At 37.0% G+C, this 21,644-nt stretch overlaps 2 protein-coding genes across 6 annotated transcripts in view; one reads left to right on the forward strand and one right to left on the reverse strand.

Annotated features, from left to right (window-relative positions):
* The first annotated feature begins 955 nt into the window (after nt 1–955).
* arhgef25b (Rho guanine nucleotide exchange factor (GEF) 25b) lies at nt 956–21,381 on the forward strand. The gene is made up of 15 exons (XM_066663750.1): nt 956–1,213; nt 6,643–6,968; nt 7,730–7,804; nt 7,911–8,035; nt 8,148–8,214; nt 8,360–8,463; nt 9,291–9,360; nt 9,839–9,928; nt 10,166–10,258; nt 10,380–10,430; nt 10,535–10,612; nt 11,638–11,829; nt 12,045–12,225; nt 12,332–12,522; nt 21,254–21,381. The coding sequence occupies exons 1-14, from the start codon at nt 1,120–1,122 to the stop codon at nt 12,520–12,522; spliced, it is 1,737 nt and encodes a 578-aa protein (XP_066519847.1). The 5' UTR covers nt 956–1,119; the 3' UTR covers nt 21,254–21,381.
* b4galnt1b (beta-1,4-N-acetyl-galactosaminyl transferase 1b) overlaps nt 14,643–21,644 on the reverse strand; it is a 30,172-nt gene continuing 23,170 nt past the window's right edge. For all 5 annotated transcript variants that reach the window (XM_066663754.1, XM_066663755.1, XM_066663756.1 and 2 more), the window contains 2 exons: nt 21,250–21,487; nt 14,643–20,541 (listed from right to left, as the gene is read on the reverse strand). In XM_066663754.1, the coding sequence (XP_066519851.1) occupies nt 20,327–20,541; nt 21,250–21,487 (453 nt within the window). In that variant the 3' untranslated portion in view covers nt 14,643–20,326. The remainder of the gene's footprint in view (nt 20,542–21,249; nt 21,488–21,644) is intronic.

The following is a 21,644-nucleotide window of genomic DNA, read 5'->3' on the forward strand; positions in this document are numbered from 1 at the left end:
AGCTTCTGAATAAAGATTTAGTTTAGGATTATATTCAGAATCAGGTGATGAAGTGATGATTTATTAAAAGCCCCACCTAAATTAGTGAAATGTCACAGTCTGTCCTGTGTTGGCACTAGCCCTGGCTATTTTTTTCCATCCATACAAGAACAGACTTCTGTGTGCATGATAAAAAAATTTTCAAATGTTCTGACATCAAAAGTATTAATCATTTTTGATGTCCTTTTGCTGCAGTAAGTATGAATAATGTGAAACTATTTGTTGCAACAATGCTGTGGGGATTTGATTGTATTCAGTCAAACAAACATTAAAGGAGACAATATTTATATAGGACGTTTGGTTTTGGATTGAACAACCATGAGGATTAAAAAAATAGAACATAACTGCTGACATGCTATTAATAAATCTAATAATATGCCAAAACTTACGAACTTATGCATAGGGACAAAATCCTAATGGGTACACAAAACTTAGGAAGCCATATAAACATGCTATTAAAAAATCTAATAATAGGCCAAAACTTATGAACTAATGCACGGGGACGATCTGGCCATGAATTAACTCTCACAACATATCTTACTCTCAAGCATTAATATTTTGTGGCCACAAATGAAATGTTATTTCATGCTTAAAAAAGTTCCAAGTCTTACAATTGGACTTCACAAAATTTTTCCCAGCACCCAAGTTGTGGTCATGCATTAGGATTCTGCTAACATGTTCTAAATTGTGGCCAACACCACCACTCTGTGTTAAAAAGAAAAGAAAGGGGGAGGGGGCAAAAAAAGCACCAATGCCACAACTCCATCCCCTTTTCCTCTCTATTACACACACACACAAATAGTCAGCCTGTCTAACGTGTCATTGTATGGTACTTTGCTTAGAATGAGACGAGGAGGGACTATTAGAACTTTGCCATTTTTTCCTTTCTCCTCTGTTTCCCCCGGTTTTTGTACAGAGGCTTTGATTTGGTTCTCTTTCTCTGAGCATATTATAATGGATCTGAGATTATCCTGATGTTGAGTGTAGCTTCATGATTGAGGGATTATCTCAAGTGGGTGTGTGTATTTCCACAGCCCCTGAGTCCAGTTCTGGGTTGATGCATTGTATTAAACAGTGGGCATGGAGGAGCATCGTGCCCTTGGGGGGTGTGGCTGTACAAACCTTTTTCAAAAAGTTTTGACCACATGTGAATGTTACTCCATCCGAGATGAAGGTAAGAGTCACTCCTTATTTTCTTTAAATCTGCAGCTTACAGAGTTACAGAAATTTTGACTGCACCTTCTTCAATGACATCTTATGTTGAACAGGAGTATACACAGAGAGAAACACATTTCAGTGTACCATTACTGTTTATTTGTTGAATTCAGGAAATTGGTTAAAAAAAATGGAACCACTCCCAAACATAAGCATAAAATATGGCTTATACAAATATATTATTTGTCAATTCATATTAGAAACCCAACAAATGCATAGATATTGTGTACTTAATTTTGTGAAAAATGGACATAACTGAATGCATAAACATATTTAAGTTTACAAATGAAAACATTTGTACTTAGCATACAGCTGCATCTAATGAGTGGTTTAGTGTCTACATTTTGTTCAAGTTACAGTTTAGGATTTAATATTGTCTCACACACAGACTGTCTGATATATTATGATACAGCTACTACTATATATCAAGCACTTTGCTTGCACAGCTCATGAAATATCTTTGTCTGAAACATCCAGTTTTTTAAAACCATGTACTTTTCTAATCAGTTCTTTAAAATTTGTTTTTATTTATTTTTTATTAAAATACATTTTAACCATCTTTAGGTTTATGTAATCTGTTCTTATCTATGTATCTATTTATCTATCTTTCTGTGTTCCACAGCTAGAGTGAAAATAATTCTGTAGGTTATTATAAGGACCAAACCCATTCACCTACCTCTGTGTTACACCTCACCTGATTCCATTCAGCTACAGCTTATGTGTATATACATATCTATCTGATAGAGGACAATTTTCACACATGCACACAACAATCCCAGTGTCCCATTCCAATGTCTGTTCTCTACTGATTTGATAACAAATACGAAAATTAGATCACAGGCCTCAACCCTACAGCAGTGAACGTTTGTTTTCCTTATAACATTTAGTTTGCATTTCATTTTATTTAGATGAATTTGTTTGATTACATTAAGCGTATTATTGCCCAAAACTGAGCAGTCCGTTTGTGTATGTGTGTGTGTGTGTGTGTGTGTGTGTGTGTGTGTTGATTTTGTAGGTTAGTAGAGGATTATAATTTTGTGTCCTTTACAGTCAGCTAATCCATGTCCTGTACAGAGAGCCGATCACTACTGCTGTTTCTACCTCTGTTTCTCCCCCAACTCTCTGCAATGATGTCAACACATCTCTGCTGCTGCTCATGGGCTTATAAGGCAGAATGCTCTCCCATAGCCTGCAGATTTATTTATAATGCAATATTGAATGCGTATGTGGAAGGATCAGCAGAAATAGCAACAGGAGGAATGTTTGTGGTGCTGGAAAAAGTTCATGGTGAAGTTCTGAATCAACCTCATCTGGGAACAAAGGCCCCCTGGAGTTTAGGCTTGCACAACAGAGCAGTGGTTTGCAGTGTGCAAGCACGTCGCTCTCCTCATGAGGGTTTTCTCTCAGTACTGTTCCACAGGAAGTTGGAATCGTATCAGCCATGATTAAATATCTAATAGTTCGTCAGTGCCATGACCAGCACTGACAGCATGCAATAAACTGCAAAGCATGAAAACAACGTAATTCAGCTATAACCTCATGTAAGCCTACACACAAACACAGGCTACACACTAAGAAAAAATAGAGAAGTACCTTCAAGTGTGCCCTGATGCAAGACTTATTTTTCCATTTAAATATTATAAAACCAGTATGCATCTTTCTTCTTATAAAATGTGAATGTAGTTTAATCAGCATATGATAATATTCCAGACAGCTCGCCCTTAAAATAATGTTAGCCATCGCTGAATGCATCGAAGTAGAAGGCAGCATTTAAGTGCCCTGTGAGCAGATGAAGCGCAAAGCAAGTAAATATAAGCATCCACTGAAATATATGTATAATTACATTCAACATTCTTAGTCGATTTTTCAATAGCCAGATTCCATTCCATTCAAAATCTGGCCCTAAACAATAAAATAAATCACTGTCAGGAAACTCATAACTGACAAGATTACACTTTAATGGTGAAGGTCTTTTTAACGTTACTAAAAGTAAGCACCATATTTAGCCATATATCATATATCAGCCACAAATAATAAACAATTGATATAGGAACAATACTGGAAACAAGAAATATATTTCATAAATGTTTGGCTCATGAAACATTAAACAGTTAAAATTAAACAAAAAACTCTGCACATGTAGTTTACTCGTCAGAATGTTGAGTGGTCAAATGTGATGGTCAAATCTGAAAGGATTGTAACGAGGACATTGAAGACAGTAAAATCCCGAATATTTTTGTCGATTTAGAAATTCCGGTCAGGACGTCTGGTCACCTGCTAATTAAATAAGCTCACCCTTAACGCCAAGTAATGCAACCATGTGTTTTTTATACTTTCTTAGTTTAATGCAGCATATTGCATGGTTTTAAATAGCCATTATAAGTTTTAATACCAACGTTTTTCTACTTTAGCTAAGTTTTCATGTCAAGTCCAACTTGTTAATAAATTGATGTTTTGAAACAGTTCTGTTTAATGAAGTGGTCAAAGCAATTCAAAGTCCGTTTGTCCAAAACAAATATGATTTTTTGTAACATATTGTTTGCCATGTTTTTTTACTTTTTATGTGCTACAAAATTTTGAAAATCCGAACATGTTATATTTTTAGAAGCCCACCTCTTTGAATGGAATTTAGCTACATTTTTAAGGGACTTAATCGATGCAGGCTGGTGACCTGCACCTTTTTTTTTAGGATAAACTTTATTTACCTTAGTCTCGCCTGAATCTCTAGGAAGAGTACTTTTCGGCACTAAACGTGACCAATAACCACCTACTACGACAGGAAAGAAATTTGACTGACATATAAAGGAACCATTCTTAAGTCTGCTATTTTGGCATGACGTGTAGAAGAGGACAAAAAACCAATCACAACCGACAGAATCCTTAATGTACTGACAGTATCAGGGACTCCATCAACTTGTGGGCGGAGCTCCTATAGGTGAGACTACATATTCCTGTGTACAGTCCTCACGTGTTTTTTCAGACATCCCATAAACCAGAACGTAGCCCATCTTTGTCTGTTTTGATTGAGCCAAAAAATGTGATTGGGTCATACACCCACTGTTGGAGAGGCTGATGAAGATAAAGTTGTTTTTGTTAACTGTGCATGTGTATTAGTATTATGTAGCTTAATGCATTAATTCTATAGCGAATGCTTTTTAGGCAGAATGCTCTTTATTGATCTGGCAATTCTTAAACAGCTTTTACAAAAGGTTTAGAAGCCCCGAGCCCATCTCTTTCGAAGCACAAAGAGTTACTGTTGTATGTTATTTCATTACTATTGTAAATTATTTAGAATTAATGTCCAAATGTATGTGCACATCTCACCATCGCATCTGCATGGGCTTGTTGGACATCATCTTCCAAAGCTATAATGGAGTTGGCACCCCACTCCCTTGTGGCAATAATTTGTAGGAAGGCCTTCCACTGGAGTTTGGAAGGTAATTTGTACCCGTTCAGTCAAGTAAGCATGTGTAAGATCAGATTTTGTTGTAGACAAAGAAACTGAAGTACTTACATTATCCATCTTAGGAACAGAGGGGTCTAGCAGAAACCATGAAAAACAGTCCCATACCATTGTCCCTACTAAACTTTATTGCTGACACTGTACACTGTGGTACGTAGCATTCCCCTGGTGTATACCAAATCCAGATATATCCATCAGACTTCCAGAAAACATGATGATTTATCACTCCAGAGAAAGTGTTTCCTCTACTACAGATAACATTTTCTTTAGGTCATAATGAGAAACCAGTACAGCACAGGCACATGCGTCAGTAAACTGAAGTCTTACAATCCTTACAGAGTCTTGCTTGTTTACTGTAATGTCTGTAGTACATTAATGATAAATCCATTACACCAGCTAATGTGTCACATACCACACAGCCTTTGTAGTCAGGCGTTACCAACAATATATTACTAATCACACAATGCTTTTGGTTACTACCATACAAAATTTAGGCCTATACCTCACTAATATTAAAGGCCTGGACCACCCAATAATCAAAATATGTCAGCAGTTTTCTTGCCCAGAAAATGAAATTCATATTATACAGAATCTCTTCCACAGGAACGATGTGTTAATTAATTCTGAATAATTGGGAAACAATGTCACTGAAAGTAACTGTAGCTTAGGCTTTTGTACTATGTCATCAATTCAAACTGGGACCAATACATTATCTACAATGTGAAATGTTAAAGGGAGAGTGGAGTAATGCATTTATATAGAAGCTTGGCTATTGTTAGTCTCCAAAGTAAACTCTATTTTAGTAAATCACATTAAGTGAAACAAGTTTTTTTAAAGCATTTAGCTTTTACCTCATGTACTTCAGGTTTATACATCAATGTATTGATTTACTGCAGTAATATGTGTTTACTAAAGAACTACTCACAGCAGCAGTTTAAATTTTCCCTTCCACCTTAAATGTTGTATATATTACATTTTGAGCTTGTAGTAGATGTTAAGTTCTTGATTAGTTTTATACAATTTCTGCTTGTGTTGTGCCCAAAATAGAAACAGTCCATATAAAACTAAACCTGGATTCTTATTTAAATGTTCTGTTCCACTTTAAAAGCTGACGAAGTTAGCTTATAAGCACCTAAAATACACACACATCTTCAGCCTGAAACCTGTGTGTCGTCACTGAAGCTTTTAAGGTGGAACGGTAAAATTGAACAATCTAACCTGCTGTTCAGCCATTGAAAACCACAAAGATCGTAGTTCTTGTACTGATGGCGCTGCAGAAGCAGTTTGTAACTGTGTTTTGACTGAGGCAACAGACAGTCAGTGCTGTTTGAATGCTAATCTTTGAAAGTGGTCTGCCACTATGTTGCTGAGTTGTTTTGATCCCAGGTGTTTTCATGTCATAATAATGGTATTTTTACAAAGGCAGATTTAGCAGGGCATGAACTGATCATCCCATGATAGTGCCACATTTAAAATAACTGAGATCTTTAGTAAAACACATTGTCAAAATATATTACATTGCTTTGTGTTTGGTTTTATATACCTGTTAGCAAGTGTGTTTCTGAAACAAATGAAACTACATGCTTTAGAAAGCATTTCACGGGTTAATTGAATTTAAAGAAATTTTCATGTGATTACATTTAACAAGTATCTGGATGGCTCAGAATATGAAAGGCTTTTTTGGAGTGTGTGCTTGAGTTTAATATGGACACAGAGCAACACCATTGTAACTGTCCAAGGTATCCAAGGTTATTCAGAATGGATTCAGCATCCATGATTCAAATAGCATAGCACAGATGATATATAGGTAGCTCTTCTCAGCATTTATTTACAGTCTGTTTGAATGCAATTCTCTGTAAGTGCATATTTCCTCTTTCTAATTTATTTCCTGCTTTATAGTGTTTTTTTTTTCTCTCTATCTCCAGAGTCCTTCTCAGGCCTAACTCCTGACTTCTCCACGGGCTCTGTATCCCCTGATGACCACTATTCTGTCCCCCATGGTGACCACTTGCCGGCAGCCCCTAGGACCCAAACCCCCGCCTCTCCCCAGCGCTCAGTAAAAGCTCTGAGGCAGTGGCTGAAAATTCCATTCTGTAGGCTCAGCCTGGGACAAGGAGGCAAAGACCAGAGGTCAGGAGTCAGAAATAACCCAGATCAACGGGATTACCCATTTATACCACTCTCACATAGCTGCAGTACAGTGAGCACCATACAGGAGTCCAACTGGCAGCCTCCCACAGACAGACCAGCGGTGGGTTTCCAATCAGGTTAAAAAAAAAAGATATCAAATGTAAACATTTGCATTATTCAGCATTGTGCAAACTGCCTTAATCATTACCAATTTCCTTTAAAATAATTTGAAATTAAGGGCGGCACGGTGGCGCAGCAGGTAGTGTTGCAGTCACACAGCTCCAGGGACCTGGAGGTTGTGGGTTTCATTCCCGCTCCGGGTGACTGTCTGTGAGGAGTTGGTGTGTTCTCCCCGTGTCCGCGTGGGTTTCCTCCAGGTGCTCCGGTTTCCTCCCACAGTCCAAAAACACACGTTGGTAGGTGGATTGGTGACTCAAAAGTGTCCGCGTGTGTGAGTGAATGTATGCGTGTGTCTGTGTTGGCCTGTGAAGGACTGGCGCCCCCTCCAGGGTGTATTCCCGCCTTGCGCCCGATGGTTCCAGGTAGGCTCTGGACCCCCCGCGACCCTAAAATTGGATAAGCGGTTACAGATAATGGATGGATGGATGGATTATTTGGGATTATTTACAACAAAAATAACAGTATTAGCAGCCATCTCAAATCTGACATGGGACAAAATGTAGGCTTTGAGATGGCTGCTGATACTGTATAGCAACTGTTTGTCTTCATAGGGATATATTTTCACTCTCCATTTAAAAACATATATCTCCATTTTTGTAAATGTTTAGCTTAGTACATTATTTGACCACAGCAGCCGTCCTTCACATTGTTTTTAATTGGACAGCCATGATATGATAAATAAACATCTCTCTTGTTTTGTAGGAACCAACCAGGGTTTTAGAGATCACAGCAGTTGAAAATTCACTTTACTCCAGTGTTGTAACTGAGCTCACACAGGTAATCTTGCTGGAAAATGGTTTGATATAAATTGATGATTTGCCGTTGCTTTTGTAATTCAACAGTAAAAAAAAACAAGCAAACAAACAAAAACTTCTGGTTTCAGAACCTTCATTCTTACCACTTGCTCCCTGGTGAAGGCAGTTCTTCTGTGGCTCAGGAGCAATTTAGTGCATCAGTGGACCTCAGCGACAGTGAAGAGGAGAGAAGAAATGCCTTAGAAAAAAGCATGTTGGTCATGATTTTTTTTTTTTTTGTAACTTGATGTCATACAAGATATTACAGTACCCTTTTGTGGCTTAATCTCTCTCTCTCTCTCTCTCTCTCTCTCTCTCTCTCTCAGATATGTGCTGTCAGAGCTGGTAGAGACAGAGAAACTCTATGTGGAAGATCTAGGCCTTATAGTTGAGGTATTTTTAGTAAAGGGTAAATTGCAGAATTAGATCTGGATTGTTTTATTTTCTTTACTGAAAGGCACTTTGCTGTGTTTGAAGAAACACTTGTTACAGCTAACAGTTTTCAGTCAGTTTTTTTATGTTGTTATGTCACTTACAGGGCTACATGGCTACTATGAGTAAAAGTGGAGTTCCAGACTATTTGAAAGGGAAGGATAAAATAGTGTTTGGAAATGTTCATCAAATCTACGACTGGCATAAAAAGTAGGTATACACCTTTTCTGAACAGAATGTATATAACTTTGTATTCCAGAAATCTGTTACTTATTGTTTCATGTAGCAAATGAATTTATTTGTTTGGCAGACACTTATTCTGAGTCTTTTGATTTAATATGAACTTTATCATGTTACAGAGGCACGTCAATGTAAAATTAAGAGTTTTGCCAAGGACTTCTAATTGGTATATGGTGGATGGCTAAGAGTATGTCTGGGTACATTATGTGTCAGTGCAATCAAATGTGCACAGATCTTCACGGAGCACAATAAGGCCCTGATCCAGGTCTGGGAGGAGATCCCCATGAATAGCATTTAAAGTCTCATTGGGAGCTTGTCCAGATGTTGTCAGGAGTGCATGCAGACATATGCTGGGTGCCATACACATTAATGAGTTGCGGCGATTAAATTTATGCAAATTAGATTAGCATGTCGTTTCAGCTATTTACTTTGATTTTTCTGTAAGATTTTTAATTCAGCCTTCAACAGGTTGAATTCATTGACTTCCAATGTGTGATTTGTGTTGCCTAAAATTTCTTTGCACAATATATATGTTCCAAAAGCATAAGAACGAGATGAGATTATGAGAACAGCTACATTGTGTTTGTGCAAAATGGCACATATGAATGTGTGTATCTTTGTTTGTGTGTCTGGGGAACACTGTTTAAACATCAGTGGATTTATTTCCCTGCTACTCTGACCTTCTTACTTTAAAATCCAACCAGCTGTTTCCTCTGTGTGTGTGTGTGTGTGTGTGTGTGTGTGTGTGTGTGTGTGTGCTTGCAGTTGCCTAAATTTTTTTTTTTATTACCATACAGTTACTTCCTTGGTGAGTTGAAAAAGTGCTTGTCTAATCCAGAGCAGCTGGGACAGCTCTTCATCAAACATGTAAGTGTGTGAGAGTGTGTATATGTAGGTATTAAGGTCTGTTTGATAGTTTGGCAGCTTAAATTTGCCAGTGCTAATGTACTTTGAATGTCTTAGTAACAAAATAGAACAGCATGCAATCATATTTCTGAGAATGGAATAATTATATGTATATAATTGATTTGTAATTTACACTTGATGTATTAAAGACATAAATTGTTCTTTGTTTTAAAATTCAGGGTATATATATATATATATATATATTTTTTTTTTTTTTTAAATCTCACATATTAATTATTAAATATTCTGTTCATATGAAATAATATTTTTCAAGACCATAAAACTTGCTGAAGACTCATAAGAAAGCTAAAGCTCCAGAATGCTGTAACTGCCTCAAGTATTTGCAACCACAAAAGCAGATTCTGCAGTTTTCCATTCAGAAATTCTCATGGGAGATAACATTTTTACTTACCCTGTGTGTTATTTGTGTTGTTTACAGGAGCGGCGTCTACACATGTATGTTGTTTACTGTCAGAACAAGCCCATGTCAGAGTGCATTGTCTCCGAGTACATAGACACCTATTTTGAGGTGATCCAAACTACAAATAGTGCTTATGTGTTAAAGAGAGAAAGAGAGAGAGAGAGAGAGAGAGAGATAATGAGAATGAGAGTGTGTCTTACTGTCCATTATTTAAGTATCATTTAGGAAATAAGTCATTTAAGAAAAGGAGAAAATTAGGTATTGTTACTGTTTTTGTTTGAAAGAAGGAGACAGAGACAGAGAGAGAGTGAGAGAAACAGACTGGTCCTTTTTTTTCTTTGTAAGGATTTAAGGCAGCAGTTGGGCCACAGGCTGCAGCTGAATGACCTACTAATTAAACCTGTTCAGAGGATCATGAAGTACCAGCTTCTGCTCAAGGTCTGGTAGTATGCAGTGGTAGCACACATTTTTTTTTTTGCACTTTGCTTTCATTATGCTATATTGCATTTCACTTACTTACATCTACAGTAATCACCCTAGTGTGTATGTTTTTCTGCAGGATTTCCTAAAGTACTATATTAAAACTGGGAAATACACAGAAGACTTAGAGGTCAGTGGAACATTACAAAATTACGGCAGTAAAAAGCAAACAAATTTGTGCTGTTTATGGTGATATGTCTCTGTCTGAGCTAAGGTTTATTGTTTCTCTCACAGAGAGCAGTAGAAGTGATGTGTTTTGTCCCAAAGCGCTGTAATGATATGATGAATGTTGGAAGGCTGCAAGGTTTTGATGTGAGTAAAAAAAAAACAGAATATAGCAAAAATACATTTTTTATCCATCGAGACACTTACGGTTGTTACTGACGCATAATGTAGCTATTGGAAAAAAAAAATATTTGTATCTAAATGGTAACTTAATAGGAGAAGGATAAACACTTCTTAATTCTGAATTTATATTTTTTCCAGTTCATTTTAGATGTTTTGAAGTTGATTCATCATGATGTTTTGAAGATAAAACCTGTCTCTGTACTTGTACTTTAATTAAAGTAAGAGTTTGGCTGAAAAAAAAAAACATCCAACATCCCACATCCTAGAGGTTTACCTCTTTTAATTTTGCACTTGAGCTGTAAGTGATGGAAGCTTTTAGCTAAATGCATCCAACACTAAATATTTTATAACAATGTTAGCTATCTTACATAATGCCAGAAATCTAAAATTCACCTTAGCTATTATCAGGAGATACCAGTTTACTGCCTCAGCCATCTTGTGGCAGAAGTTCAAGAGAGTATAATTGGCCTCCTCTGGCTGGGCAGTGTGGGCATCTGTTAGCTGTCAGGGTATGTTTGGAAAGTTAGTGTTGAGCTGTTCAATACTGCTGTACTGTAAGGTGGTAGTTGAATTCACATTCAAAGGAAGCCTGTGCTTGAACTATTCTCCCGAGTTGTAAGCAACATGTTTGATTACTGAGGTCCTAGCTAACAATGGGGAACTGGTGGTATATAAATTGGAAATTGGAACTGGTGACAAATTACACAATATGACAATTACTATAAAACAAGATAATCATTATCAGGCTTGAATAGTTTTCATCTTTTGAGGTCAGAATCCTTATAAGCAAGTCTTGACTGGCCAGCACGATTAGGTACAAAGGGAAAATTGTATTGTACATTTGATTAGTCACCAAACTCTGATTCAAACAAGTAAATACAGGCATCACTGAACTGACAGTTAATGAAAGATATACTGCTGTGTGTGGAGTTTGATTAGCATTGATAGAGCTCCTGTTGATGGACAGTGTAACTGTAATGTGTGCTCAGGGGAAGCTAACAGCTCAAGGGAAACTGCTTCAGCAAGACACTTTCACAATCACCGAAGAGGAAACAGGTGTCCTGCCCCGGCCCAGACAGAGAAAGGTCTTCCTCTTCGAGCAGCTGGTTGTCCTCAGTGAGCCAGTCGACCGCAAGAAAGAGTATTCTCTGCCAGAATACATCTACAAGAACAGCATCAAGGTAGTGCCAGAAGTTTAAAATATATCTTGAAGAACTCTCCATTTCAGTGAATTAAAGGAAAAGTAATAAAGAGACGATTACAATCTTCAAACTGAAAGGCTATTGAAACTGGTTGTCCTAAATATGTTACAGTTTCATACAGCTATGTTATTTCATTTTGAGGTGGGGTGAACATTCTGTATATGATTTTTTTTGTTGTTGTTGAATTCTTTAAGGTGAGCTGTTTGGGTATAGAGGACCGAAGTCCTGATGACCCATGTCAGTTGGTTCTGACCTCTCGTGGGGTCAATGGAAGTGTCCAGCGGTTTGTTCTTCAAGCACCATCCCCAGAAACCAGACTTTCTTGGGCCAATGACATCATTCAGATTCTGGAAACTCAGCGGAATTTCCTCAATGGTTACTTTTGTTGATTTATATGTCTAGTAATAACAGACAAGTAGATTATATATTTGCAATGAATAGATGTTTTTTTCTTTATCTTCTCTCTGGTGTTCTCCCTCAGCCCTACAGTCCCCTATCGAGTATCAGAAGCGTGAGAGTAAGTCCCTCAGTCTGGGCAGAGGCATGAGGTCATCAGCTTCAGTCAATTCTACACATGGATCATATAGCTCCGCCTCAAGCAACAACCACAGACATTCATGCCTGCGCTCCTGCAACTCCTCTTTGCCTGCCATGGTTCTGTCCAAACAATAGGTATGCAACTTTGCAAAGTCAGTATGTTGACTAAAAATGTTTTCAGCTTAAAACGGTATTTCATATGCTATGATATATTCTGTAGCACAGCATCACACAGTTTTATGTTTTTGTTTTTTTTTTTATTTAAATTCTACTGGGACTCCCTAGCCTTTTGCATGCTGCTTTCTTCATTTGAGTAATTTCTCAAGACTGGGTAAACCTTTCTCTTTTGTAATCATGATTTGGAATTTAATACTAAAGATATATGCCCAGAGTTAGATAATCAGCTTCCTGGCATTAATATTAGCTGTCTGCCTTCCTAATAAATAAATACAGAAATAAAAGTAAAAATTAATTAAGTCATTCATTCATTAACAAAAAAATAAGGAACAATGTAAAAAAACAATTGCAGTCCGCACCAAAGCAGATGTATTTTTGAAAAGTTTCTTGTCACATTCAAGAAACATTATCTCCTAGCCTTTAAATGAGAAAACATGTTTATTGCAGATAAATTAGTGAAGGTTACATTTTTTTTCTTTGGCGAGGTTGAATTAATTTGTGTTGACTCTAGGTGTGTACACAGTGATGTCACTCTGAAATCTGTAAATGTTTTCCTGAGTAGTGTATACTGAGGTATCTTTCACTGGAAGCCACTCCAGGAGGGTAATAAGAAGGTAACGGAAGGGTTCATTTAAGGGTTTCTGGGCAAAGCTTCTAATTTGCTGCTATAATTCTGCTCCTGGATCCTTTATTGTCCAGGCTGTTTTCTGATACCGAGAGCAGTATCATACTGTTACAGTAACATACAAAAATTATTATAAAGGGGAATCAATTTTTTAAATGATATGCATAATTCAATGATTTAATAAAAATTATGTTAAAATGATTTGATGTGAAGAAGCCAATAAAAAAATTCTCTGAAGCATTGTGAAACAATGTCTCAATAAAAAGGCTGTGTAATTATAATATTTCAATACACTGCTATCATTTTCTATAACAGAAATTTCAGACACATTAAAACACCTCAAATGTCTTCTTCCTGAACAAATGAGTTTTTGATGACTAAGCATTTTACAATAAACCACACTGAGTGACTTTGTTTACATCTTAATGATTTAATTTAGCAACATTTTTGGGCACTTTTATTTATTTTCTCATATGTATCTCGCACTAGTTTTACAAGTAACTGTTTTTGTTGGAAAATGCAACAAATATTAACACCTGTCTGACAGCACAGCGGAGATATACTTTCATCCATGACCTTCCATCACAGAATATCTCTGGATAAGATTTTTACAGTAATGTCCCGGCACGGTCTCATCTGTGACACCATTATTACTTAAAAATGAATCATGGTGTATCTGTACCATTCAGGGTTGATCTTTAGTCTGTTAATTATAAGTACAAATAGTTAACACTTATTTGCACACATTTGAAGGAAATAGTTTGTACAGACTATCAGTATATCTTTTGTTATAAAATGTCATTTATTTGAAAAAAAATTGTCAAATTTAAATCTTGGATAATTGTATTAAAATCAGTTTTGGCTCCAAAGTCCTTAAACATATTGCTTAATTTCTGACGTTATAGTGTTTTATTGGTGTTGTTTCAAGCTTATAAGAATGTTATCCTGTACTAATAATTAGGAAATAATAGGAATATAATTTAATCAGAAGCTTTATATATGCCCTAATTGCATTCACACACACACACACACACTGAACAAACAAATACCTGTTTTATGTTCATACTACAGATACATATATCCATACTAATCATATATCATCACTGCCCACTGCCACCACTGCTTTACAGAAAGAAAAAACCTTAACTTTTAGAGAAAGTCAATGTCAGTGTCAATTTTGAAGCATTTCTATTGGGCCATTCAGCAATACAATTTTACACAATTTGAAGGACCGCTCCTGCAACAATGTAGTAAAAAACCCTTAAAAAAACCCTTCTCTTATTATATAATTATATATAATTTTTTGACATTATAAAAAAAAAAGCATTTATGTATGCTCCCAAATATCTCCCATATATACTGACATATGAATATTTTTGTTACATAAACCCCCACAAATTTGTGGGCCCAATATTAATAATAATAATAATAATAATTAAAAAAACAGGTGGATTTTAAACGAAATTAAAAACAGCACAAAAAAGCTTGAGCCATTTTAATTCTTATACTCAAAATTTTATCTCATTCCATTCCACATATTTTCAGACTTTCTTACATTTAGAAAACGGGGACAAATTACAACATTGTTTTATTTCTTTTTCTCTAGTAGCCCTGGTGCAATTGTATTCTACATGAATTTCCTTAGACAAGATGATCAAAAAGCAATGTTTGGATCTCTGTTACGGACATAGGGCGGCCACCTAGTGGGGAAAATACAAAATAGCAACAAAAAGAGAAATTCTGGTGGTCCATGCAGACACTGTGAACAAAGCCAGAAGTGAAAAGACAAGGTGCAGAGTAAACAAAAAGTGCAATGAGCTCGAGGGAACACAGCAACATATAGACTATCATCCATTATTAAAGTGTCAGAGCTCCTCTACTTCTCTCATTGCTTTGGCCAAGCTCAAACCAGCTGAGGTTCCTCACAAGAAAAAAGAAGGCCCGTTCTCCTAGATCCCATTTCAGTTATTTTAAACTGTATTCTTTTCTTCCATGATTTCTCTGGTCCTCACATGGGGATCTGAATAGGAGAAGAGGCACTAAACTCCCTGCCCAGAACTAAACGTTTAGCTGGGCTTGCAAAATATAACTATTAAAAGAGACTTTTATTTTGGTTTACAGTTTACCAAACAAGTAATATGCTTTACTATTTTCAGACAGAGGGCGCCACCTGGTGGAAAAAATGACAAGGTCAAAACTACAATGTCACAGTAAATGCAACTTATAAAAAAAATGACAGATTTACTTTATAGCAAAAACATATTATCTCCATCTGATAAACTCAGGCATGTCATCAAACACTTCCCCATCTCTCTCTCAAAACTCACGCAGCCATGCAGCTCAATCTCCACATTACAGTATAAAAATACTCAAAACCTCTCAGTAAAATACCACTTCTTTCTCTCCCTTATCAAGGCCTTACGGAAAAATTGAGGTACACCACAGTGCCACAGATTGCAGAGAAATCATTCCAGTCCAGTGCGTAGTTGATCCTCATAAAAACACACTCAAACGCAAATTTCACTCATGAAAAAACAAAAACATCTGATGACTGCACAGACACTACAGAGGAACAAACAGGTGTACACATGACTGCTCATGTTCTAGTTCCGGAGGCTGGATTGAGTTAATAATGAAGGGATTTCATACTCAGAGAATGGTTTATGACAAAATAGTCATCAAACATTTATGATAATTGGGACAGTACAGAGCTATTTTCTGCTGTTGAGTTATCAGAAATAAAATTCTAGATATGTTATCTTCCACCCATTCTGAAGTCTAAGACAACGAACATGCATTCTCCTAAAGTACAGTTCCCATACACACAATGCCACTTTGCATGTATTACAAAACTAGAAAAAATTAAAAAATAAATATAGCCGCAAGAGGCAATTTGTGGGTTCAAGCATTGCCTTCCCAAGTTTTACCCAAAGTTGATTTAAACCAAAGTTTATTTAATAATTATAAGTCTCAATGTTTTCTGAATCTTTTGAAAAATTTTTTGCGAGATTCAGGCAAATATCCAGAGAGTAGTTTGCAAGAGTATGTTTTATACATTATGCAAATTAGCTAAAAAGCTAAGTGTGCAGAAATTAGTGGTTGTATCAACATTTTTTAATTCGTGGGGACCCAAGGATTATGTAGAAAAAATTCTTCTTTATGCCTCACGGGGTGGAAAATCTTTTAATGAAATCCTTTTTCTTCGCTGTAGGTCACTTGAGGCCAATCAGGCTGATTTTATGCTTGAGTAGCAGGAGGGTTTACTACCTGTTGACCAAGTATGAAGTCTGTAGGCCTTATCATTTGTGCTGCATTTTTTTCTTTTTTTTTTACCTCTAAAAAACCTAATAAAGTTTCATGATTGGACTTTGTTAAGGTTGTCAAGGAGCTGCTGAAACTTGATTGGCCGATGGTGGCCATGTTTTCTTGTATATGACCTCATGTCATAGAATCTGATTCAGGCCATCACTCAGTACCTGCAGACTATTGTCCTGTCAATTGGACAATCCTGTGTTGCGTAATATTTTTGCTGTTGTTATAGCACCACCTGGTGACTATTGTTATAAAATGTTTTGTGTACTTAGGAAGTGCCTCCAGGGACACACTATTAAAGTTTCATGATGATTGGACCTTGTTATGATTGTTAAAGAAGTGCTGAATCCTCAGTTGGCCGATGGCAGCCAAGTTTTTCGAAAATGACATCATCATCACTGAATCTGATTCAGAACATTACTCAGTACCTGCATACCACGTGTCAATGAGGTGTCAACTGAAGCAAGATTCTGCACAATGAGGCCTTAGGGAACACAGCACAGTTAGGCCAAACAAGTAATCACTAAGGCTAATTTTGCAAGTAGGCTTAAAGCAGCCGAATGCATAAGCCTTCATGTGCATAGGAAATACATCACACATACTCAAAGTACCAAGACAAAGTTCATTGTTGAAATATTAGTTGAAGTGTTGGTGTAAGTAAGAATCAGCACAAAGTGGCCATAAGAAATTTGGGCCAGTGAGGCTTCACGAGTACTAATGAACTATGTCTAATTTACACAATGAATAAGAAAAGTCAAAGTTTTTCAAAAGGATTTTTTTTGCTCTGATTGGTGTGTGCTGTAATTATTTATGATAAATATTTATGTTCGTGCACTATGACTTTTGACCTGTGCAGATGAATAGGTTCTCAAGCCAAATGTAGATCAACAAAACAATATTTAGTGTTGTAGTGTCATCTGGTGGTTAAAGAATTTACTACTTTTCCATAATGTTGCTAAGCAGTTATAACAATTTATGTTAGAAATGTACACACAAAACTTTTTGAGCTTGTACTGTTCTGTGGATATTTACCTAACATTGACATATGTGGTATCAGCCACAATCATCATCATTACATGCTTAAACCCTAAAAATAAAAGCGTTTTCAACCTAAACCCTTTCATCTGAATTACACACTTGATTAATTTGCTTTTGCGTAAAAATAATAGCAAAATAAAAGTCAGCAGCAGATGAGGTTGGAGCAGCCTAAATTAAAACTCAAGTAAAAGTAAAGTTCTTCAATGCAACAAAGACTGAAAATCCCTAAAATTAAGTAAAATATTGTCATTTAATAAAGAATCCCACATTACACAAGTATTGACCTTGGTGTAAAGCACCACAAGACAGGTCCATGAGGTGCTACCCATTCAAAAATACTCAGAGAAGTACACATTCATCAAACTTGTACCTGAGGAATTGTAACTGAGTAAATGTAATTAGCAATTACCCGCCAGAGTTTGGCAGGTGCCAATTTATTTATTTTTTTTCCTGTTCATTAGTTTTTTTGTTTGTTTGTTTTGCTTTTGTTTTTGTGGAATAACTGGAAAATGGGCTAAGTAATTGTTACCAAAATCCTAAATCTATATAATTCATATATTTAATTCATTTGATTCATTTAATCCAAAATGGGATTGGTTCTTCAGAGGAAAATATAATGCAGTGAGGCTGGTATTGTTTCAGCAGAAGCAATTACATGTTCTTGAACAAAACATTGATAGATTTATACTTCCCTGAGTATTATAAAATACCATAATACTTCTATACTTTTATATTTTAGTCTCTTTAGTCATTTAAACACAAATTCATTTATTTTTGTTTCTGCTTTGTGAATGGCCCACACCACTAATTCTAGAGTTTTAGCATTTTAGTTGACATGATAAAAAATATGCTGCAGTTCCTATGCCGGTAGGTGCTTGATGTATTGAGAAGTTCCACCACTTCTATAAGTTTTAACTCAGTACTTAAATAGCCTTTTAAGTAGCTACTCTGTCACTTCTATTTCAAACAGTTTTGCAAAGTGTTTCTCTTGGGTCATAATTTGTGAGAAACAACATATTGTATTGAATATGGATGTAGGATACCCTACACACCTCAGATTTTCTGTTTTCATAGGCTCCAACTAATCATGCACACCAGGAAAACATGGGGAAAAACCGTGCTTTTGAAATTTGGTTAACATTTCTTCAGATATTTGTTAAGACAGCCACTTTCTTACCTCAAGGCCCGTGTTGTAAGGGTTTCACTGTTTCCAATGTCTATTCAGCAACTGCCCAATGGCTTCTATTACCAGTGAATTTTTTAAGTCAGCGTATTCTCCTCTAAGTGCAGTAAAACATAAAATACAGATGCATCAGACAGAAATATATTCTAAATACGGGAATTGGGGAATCTCACTTATTTTTTTGCCCATGAATCAGGTGATAAAACCAGAGGATTTAGTAATGTAGGAAGTTGGCGTACTCATTCATTCTGCATTATAAGTGCATTGGAATAGACCCAGTTTAATTAAACCCTGGACAAGCGGGGCATTACACTGTTACACTAGCAAGGAGAGCAGAGTCTAGTCGCTATGGAAACCAGACTGCATGCTTCAGTCTTGGGGAAAAAAGAAAGGGCTGCATTCTGACAGTCTGAACACAACTGCTGTCACGTAAAGACAGAGCAATTAAAAAAAAAACAACACAGGAGTCAAACCAATACAGCGCACAAGACATCTGAAATAGGATCTAAAATATCAAACATCCTAACAAATTTGAGAAAATTTATTTTAACACCTCCCTATCTGTTTCAGCGAGAGAGAGAGATAGAGAGAGAGAGAGAGAGAGAGAGAGAGAGAGAGATAGAGAGAGAGATCTAAATTCTAAGTTGGTTTTATGGCCTGGTTCTTCTTTTTTTTTTTTTTTTTTCTCCAGTCTCAGGGTCCAATCTCTCAAGTGAGTCCATTTGTATATTAGTGCAAACGTACAGAGAGAAGGCCCTCAAACATAAACACACAAACACAAACACACACACGCGCACTCTCTCACACACACACACACACACACACACACTACACTCCAAGAGCTGAGTGCGCTGAAATACCAGTCCATCTGTGAAATGCCCTTAAGACGGTGCCTCACTCCTGTGATTTAAAAAAAATCCATCCATTTATTGTCCGTTGTCCAAACATCACCTGCTTCATACTTCAGTTTCAGATAAAGAAGTTATATTTTTCACTGTCATATTAATTCTCATGAGGAAATTTTCCATTAAAAACATCAAGCAGACGGATCTTTAACCATGACTGACAGAAGAGGGATGAGGGCTGAGCTGCTTAAGACAAAAAGTAATCTGTGTTGAAAGAAATCTCAAAAAGGAAATAAGTCAGTGAAACGGAATGTAAAATTTTAACTTCGACGTTTAGTTATTAAAAACAATAACAACAAAAGACAATCGGCTGTTATCTCTCAGCTGTCAGTCACAATTAATGATGTTTATATGGCCCCTCCAAAAGGAGAGGACTATTTTTTAACATTCCCACACTAAAATGAGGGAAAGGGACTACACATCAGACTGTACATACACATACACGCACACACACACACACGCACGCGCACACATGCACACACGTTCACGCACAGGCACACACGCACACGCACACGCACACATGCACACACCACCCAAAGTCCCCTCAAAGACCCCTTTTAGCTACTCATGAAAAAAGAGGCCTTTTGAGAGAGGAAGACAAATAAAGATAGAGATATACAGAGAAAGGGAGTGAGTGGGAGAGAGAAAGGGAGAGAGAGAGAAAAATGGAGAGAGAGATGGTGCATTGTGAGAGGGTGTTCAGTTGTGTGTGAGACACTGGAAGCGGTTCTTGAAGTAAAGTAGGCCGTTTTTGGTATGTGTGGCGTCAGAAGATGCTGGAGGGTAGCGGAACTTGGCGTAGGTTTTGTCACTTTCCGATTGGCCCCACGGAAGCTTGATCTTGGTGGCGTGATTCACAATGACATCATCACAGGAGCCAACATGGAGAGAACCCAGTCCATCTATGAAAAACTCTGGAAAAAATGCAGAAACAAAAAGAATGAATGAAATGTGTAAGGAAAAACTTTCACAGAAATTTTTTTTGTGTTCAAGTTTGCATACAATTGCCACAAGCTTTACTATGGGCCTCCAAAGGACCAAGCCCCATGATCGTGTCATTTTTTATTCATTCCACAGTAGGGTCTTAGCCAGCTGAGCACAATTGGCCTCACTCTCTCTAGTCAGGTAGGTTGGCTTTCCCTCTGCTCTGCTCAGGGGGCAGCCGTGGCCTGGTGGTTAGGGAACTGCGCTTATGACCGGAAGGTTGCCAGTTCAATCCCCAGAGCCAGCAGGTCATGACTGAACTGCCCTTAAGCAAGGCACCTAACCCTCAACTGTTCCCCAGGTGACGTGGCTAGGGCTGTCCACTGCTCCGGGCATATGTGTTCACTGCCCTCTAGTGTTCACTTGTGTAAATGTGTGTTTCACTGCACGAATTGGGTTAAATGCGGAAAACAAATTCCTCTGTGTGTAAGTACAGTGGCCCATAAAGTAATTCTAAATTCTAACTTTAGGTTTGATGTAAATTCAGTAAATAGCTTGTAACTGTATGAAAATATTTAAGGATGTCACCTTTTTTTTTCTCACCATAAACAACAAAAACATTCTTTGAAGAACAGTGCCCAATCTTTAGAAAACAATAGTTCATATTGTCTGAATTCCCATTTCCACTCTCAACTTACCTAGGTGGGCGACACGGGCTAGACGTGGGTCAAAGCCCACCTGCTGCACCTTGTCAGTTCGTGCCAGAAAGAAGTTAATGACCCCATCAGTGACCACACAGTTGGGGAAGCCTTGGATGACGTGATGGAAACCACGCCTCATGTGAAGACAGTCGCCTTCCTCTTCTCCGGGCTCTATAGAGATCATCTGCCTGTAGGTAGCAGTGTAACCAGTGGCTTCACGCACTGCACCACCAACCTACACACACACAGATCCGAAGGGGGAATCATATTCATTTATGCACTGGGATGCAGGGTCAGCTGCTACAATTCTGGAATGTAAAATGATTTTAATCCATGAATGATTTATGTATTAATTAGAAATGAATTTATTAGTAAATTATTTATGTTTTTAT

Source organism: Hoplias malabaricus, chromosome 3 (genome assembly GCF_029633855.1).
Source record: "Hoplias malabaricus isolate fHopMal1 chromosome 3, fHopMal1.hap1, whole genome shotgun sequence".
Taxonomy (NCBI): domain Eukaryota; kingdom Metazoa; phylum Chordata; class Actinopteri; order Characiformes; family Erythrinidae; genus Hoplias; species Hoplias malabaricus.

Coding starts and splice junctions, on each gene's coding strand:
- arhgef25b (XM_066663750.1), top strand. CDS start 1,120: ATGGAGGAGCATCGTGCCCTTGGGGGGTGTGGCTGTACAAACCTTTTT. Junction 8,464..9,290: donor ATCTACGACTGGCATAAAAA/GTAGGTATACAC, acceptor ATTACCATACAG/TTACTTCCTTGGTGAGTTGA. Junction 10,259..10,379: donor AGTACCAGCTTCTGCTCAAG/GTCTGGTAGTAT, acceptor GTTTTTCTGCAG/GATTTCCTAAAGTACTATAT.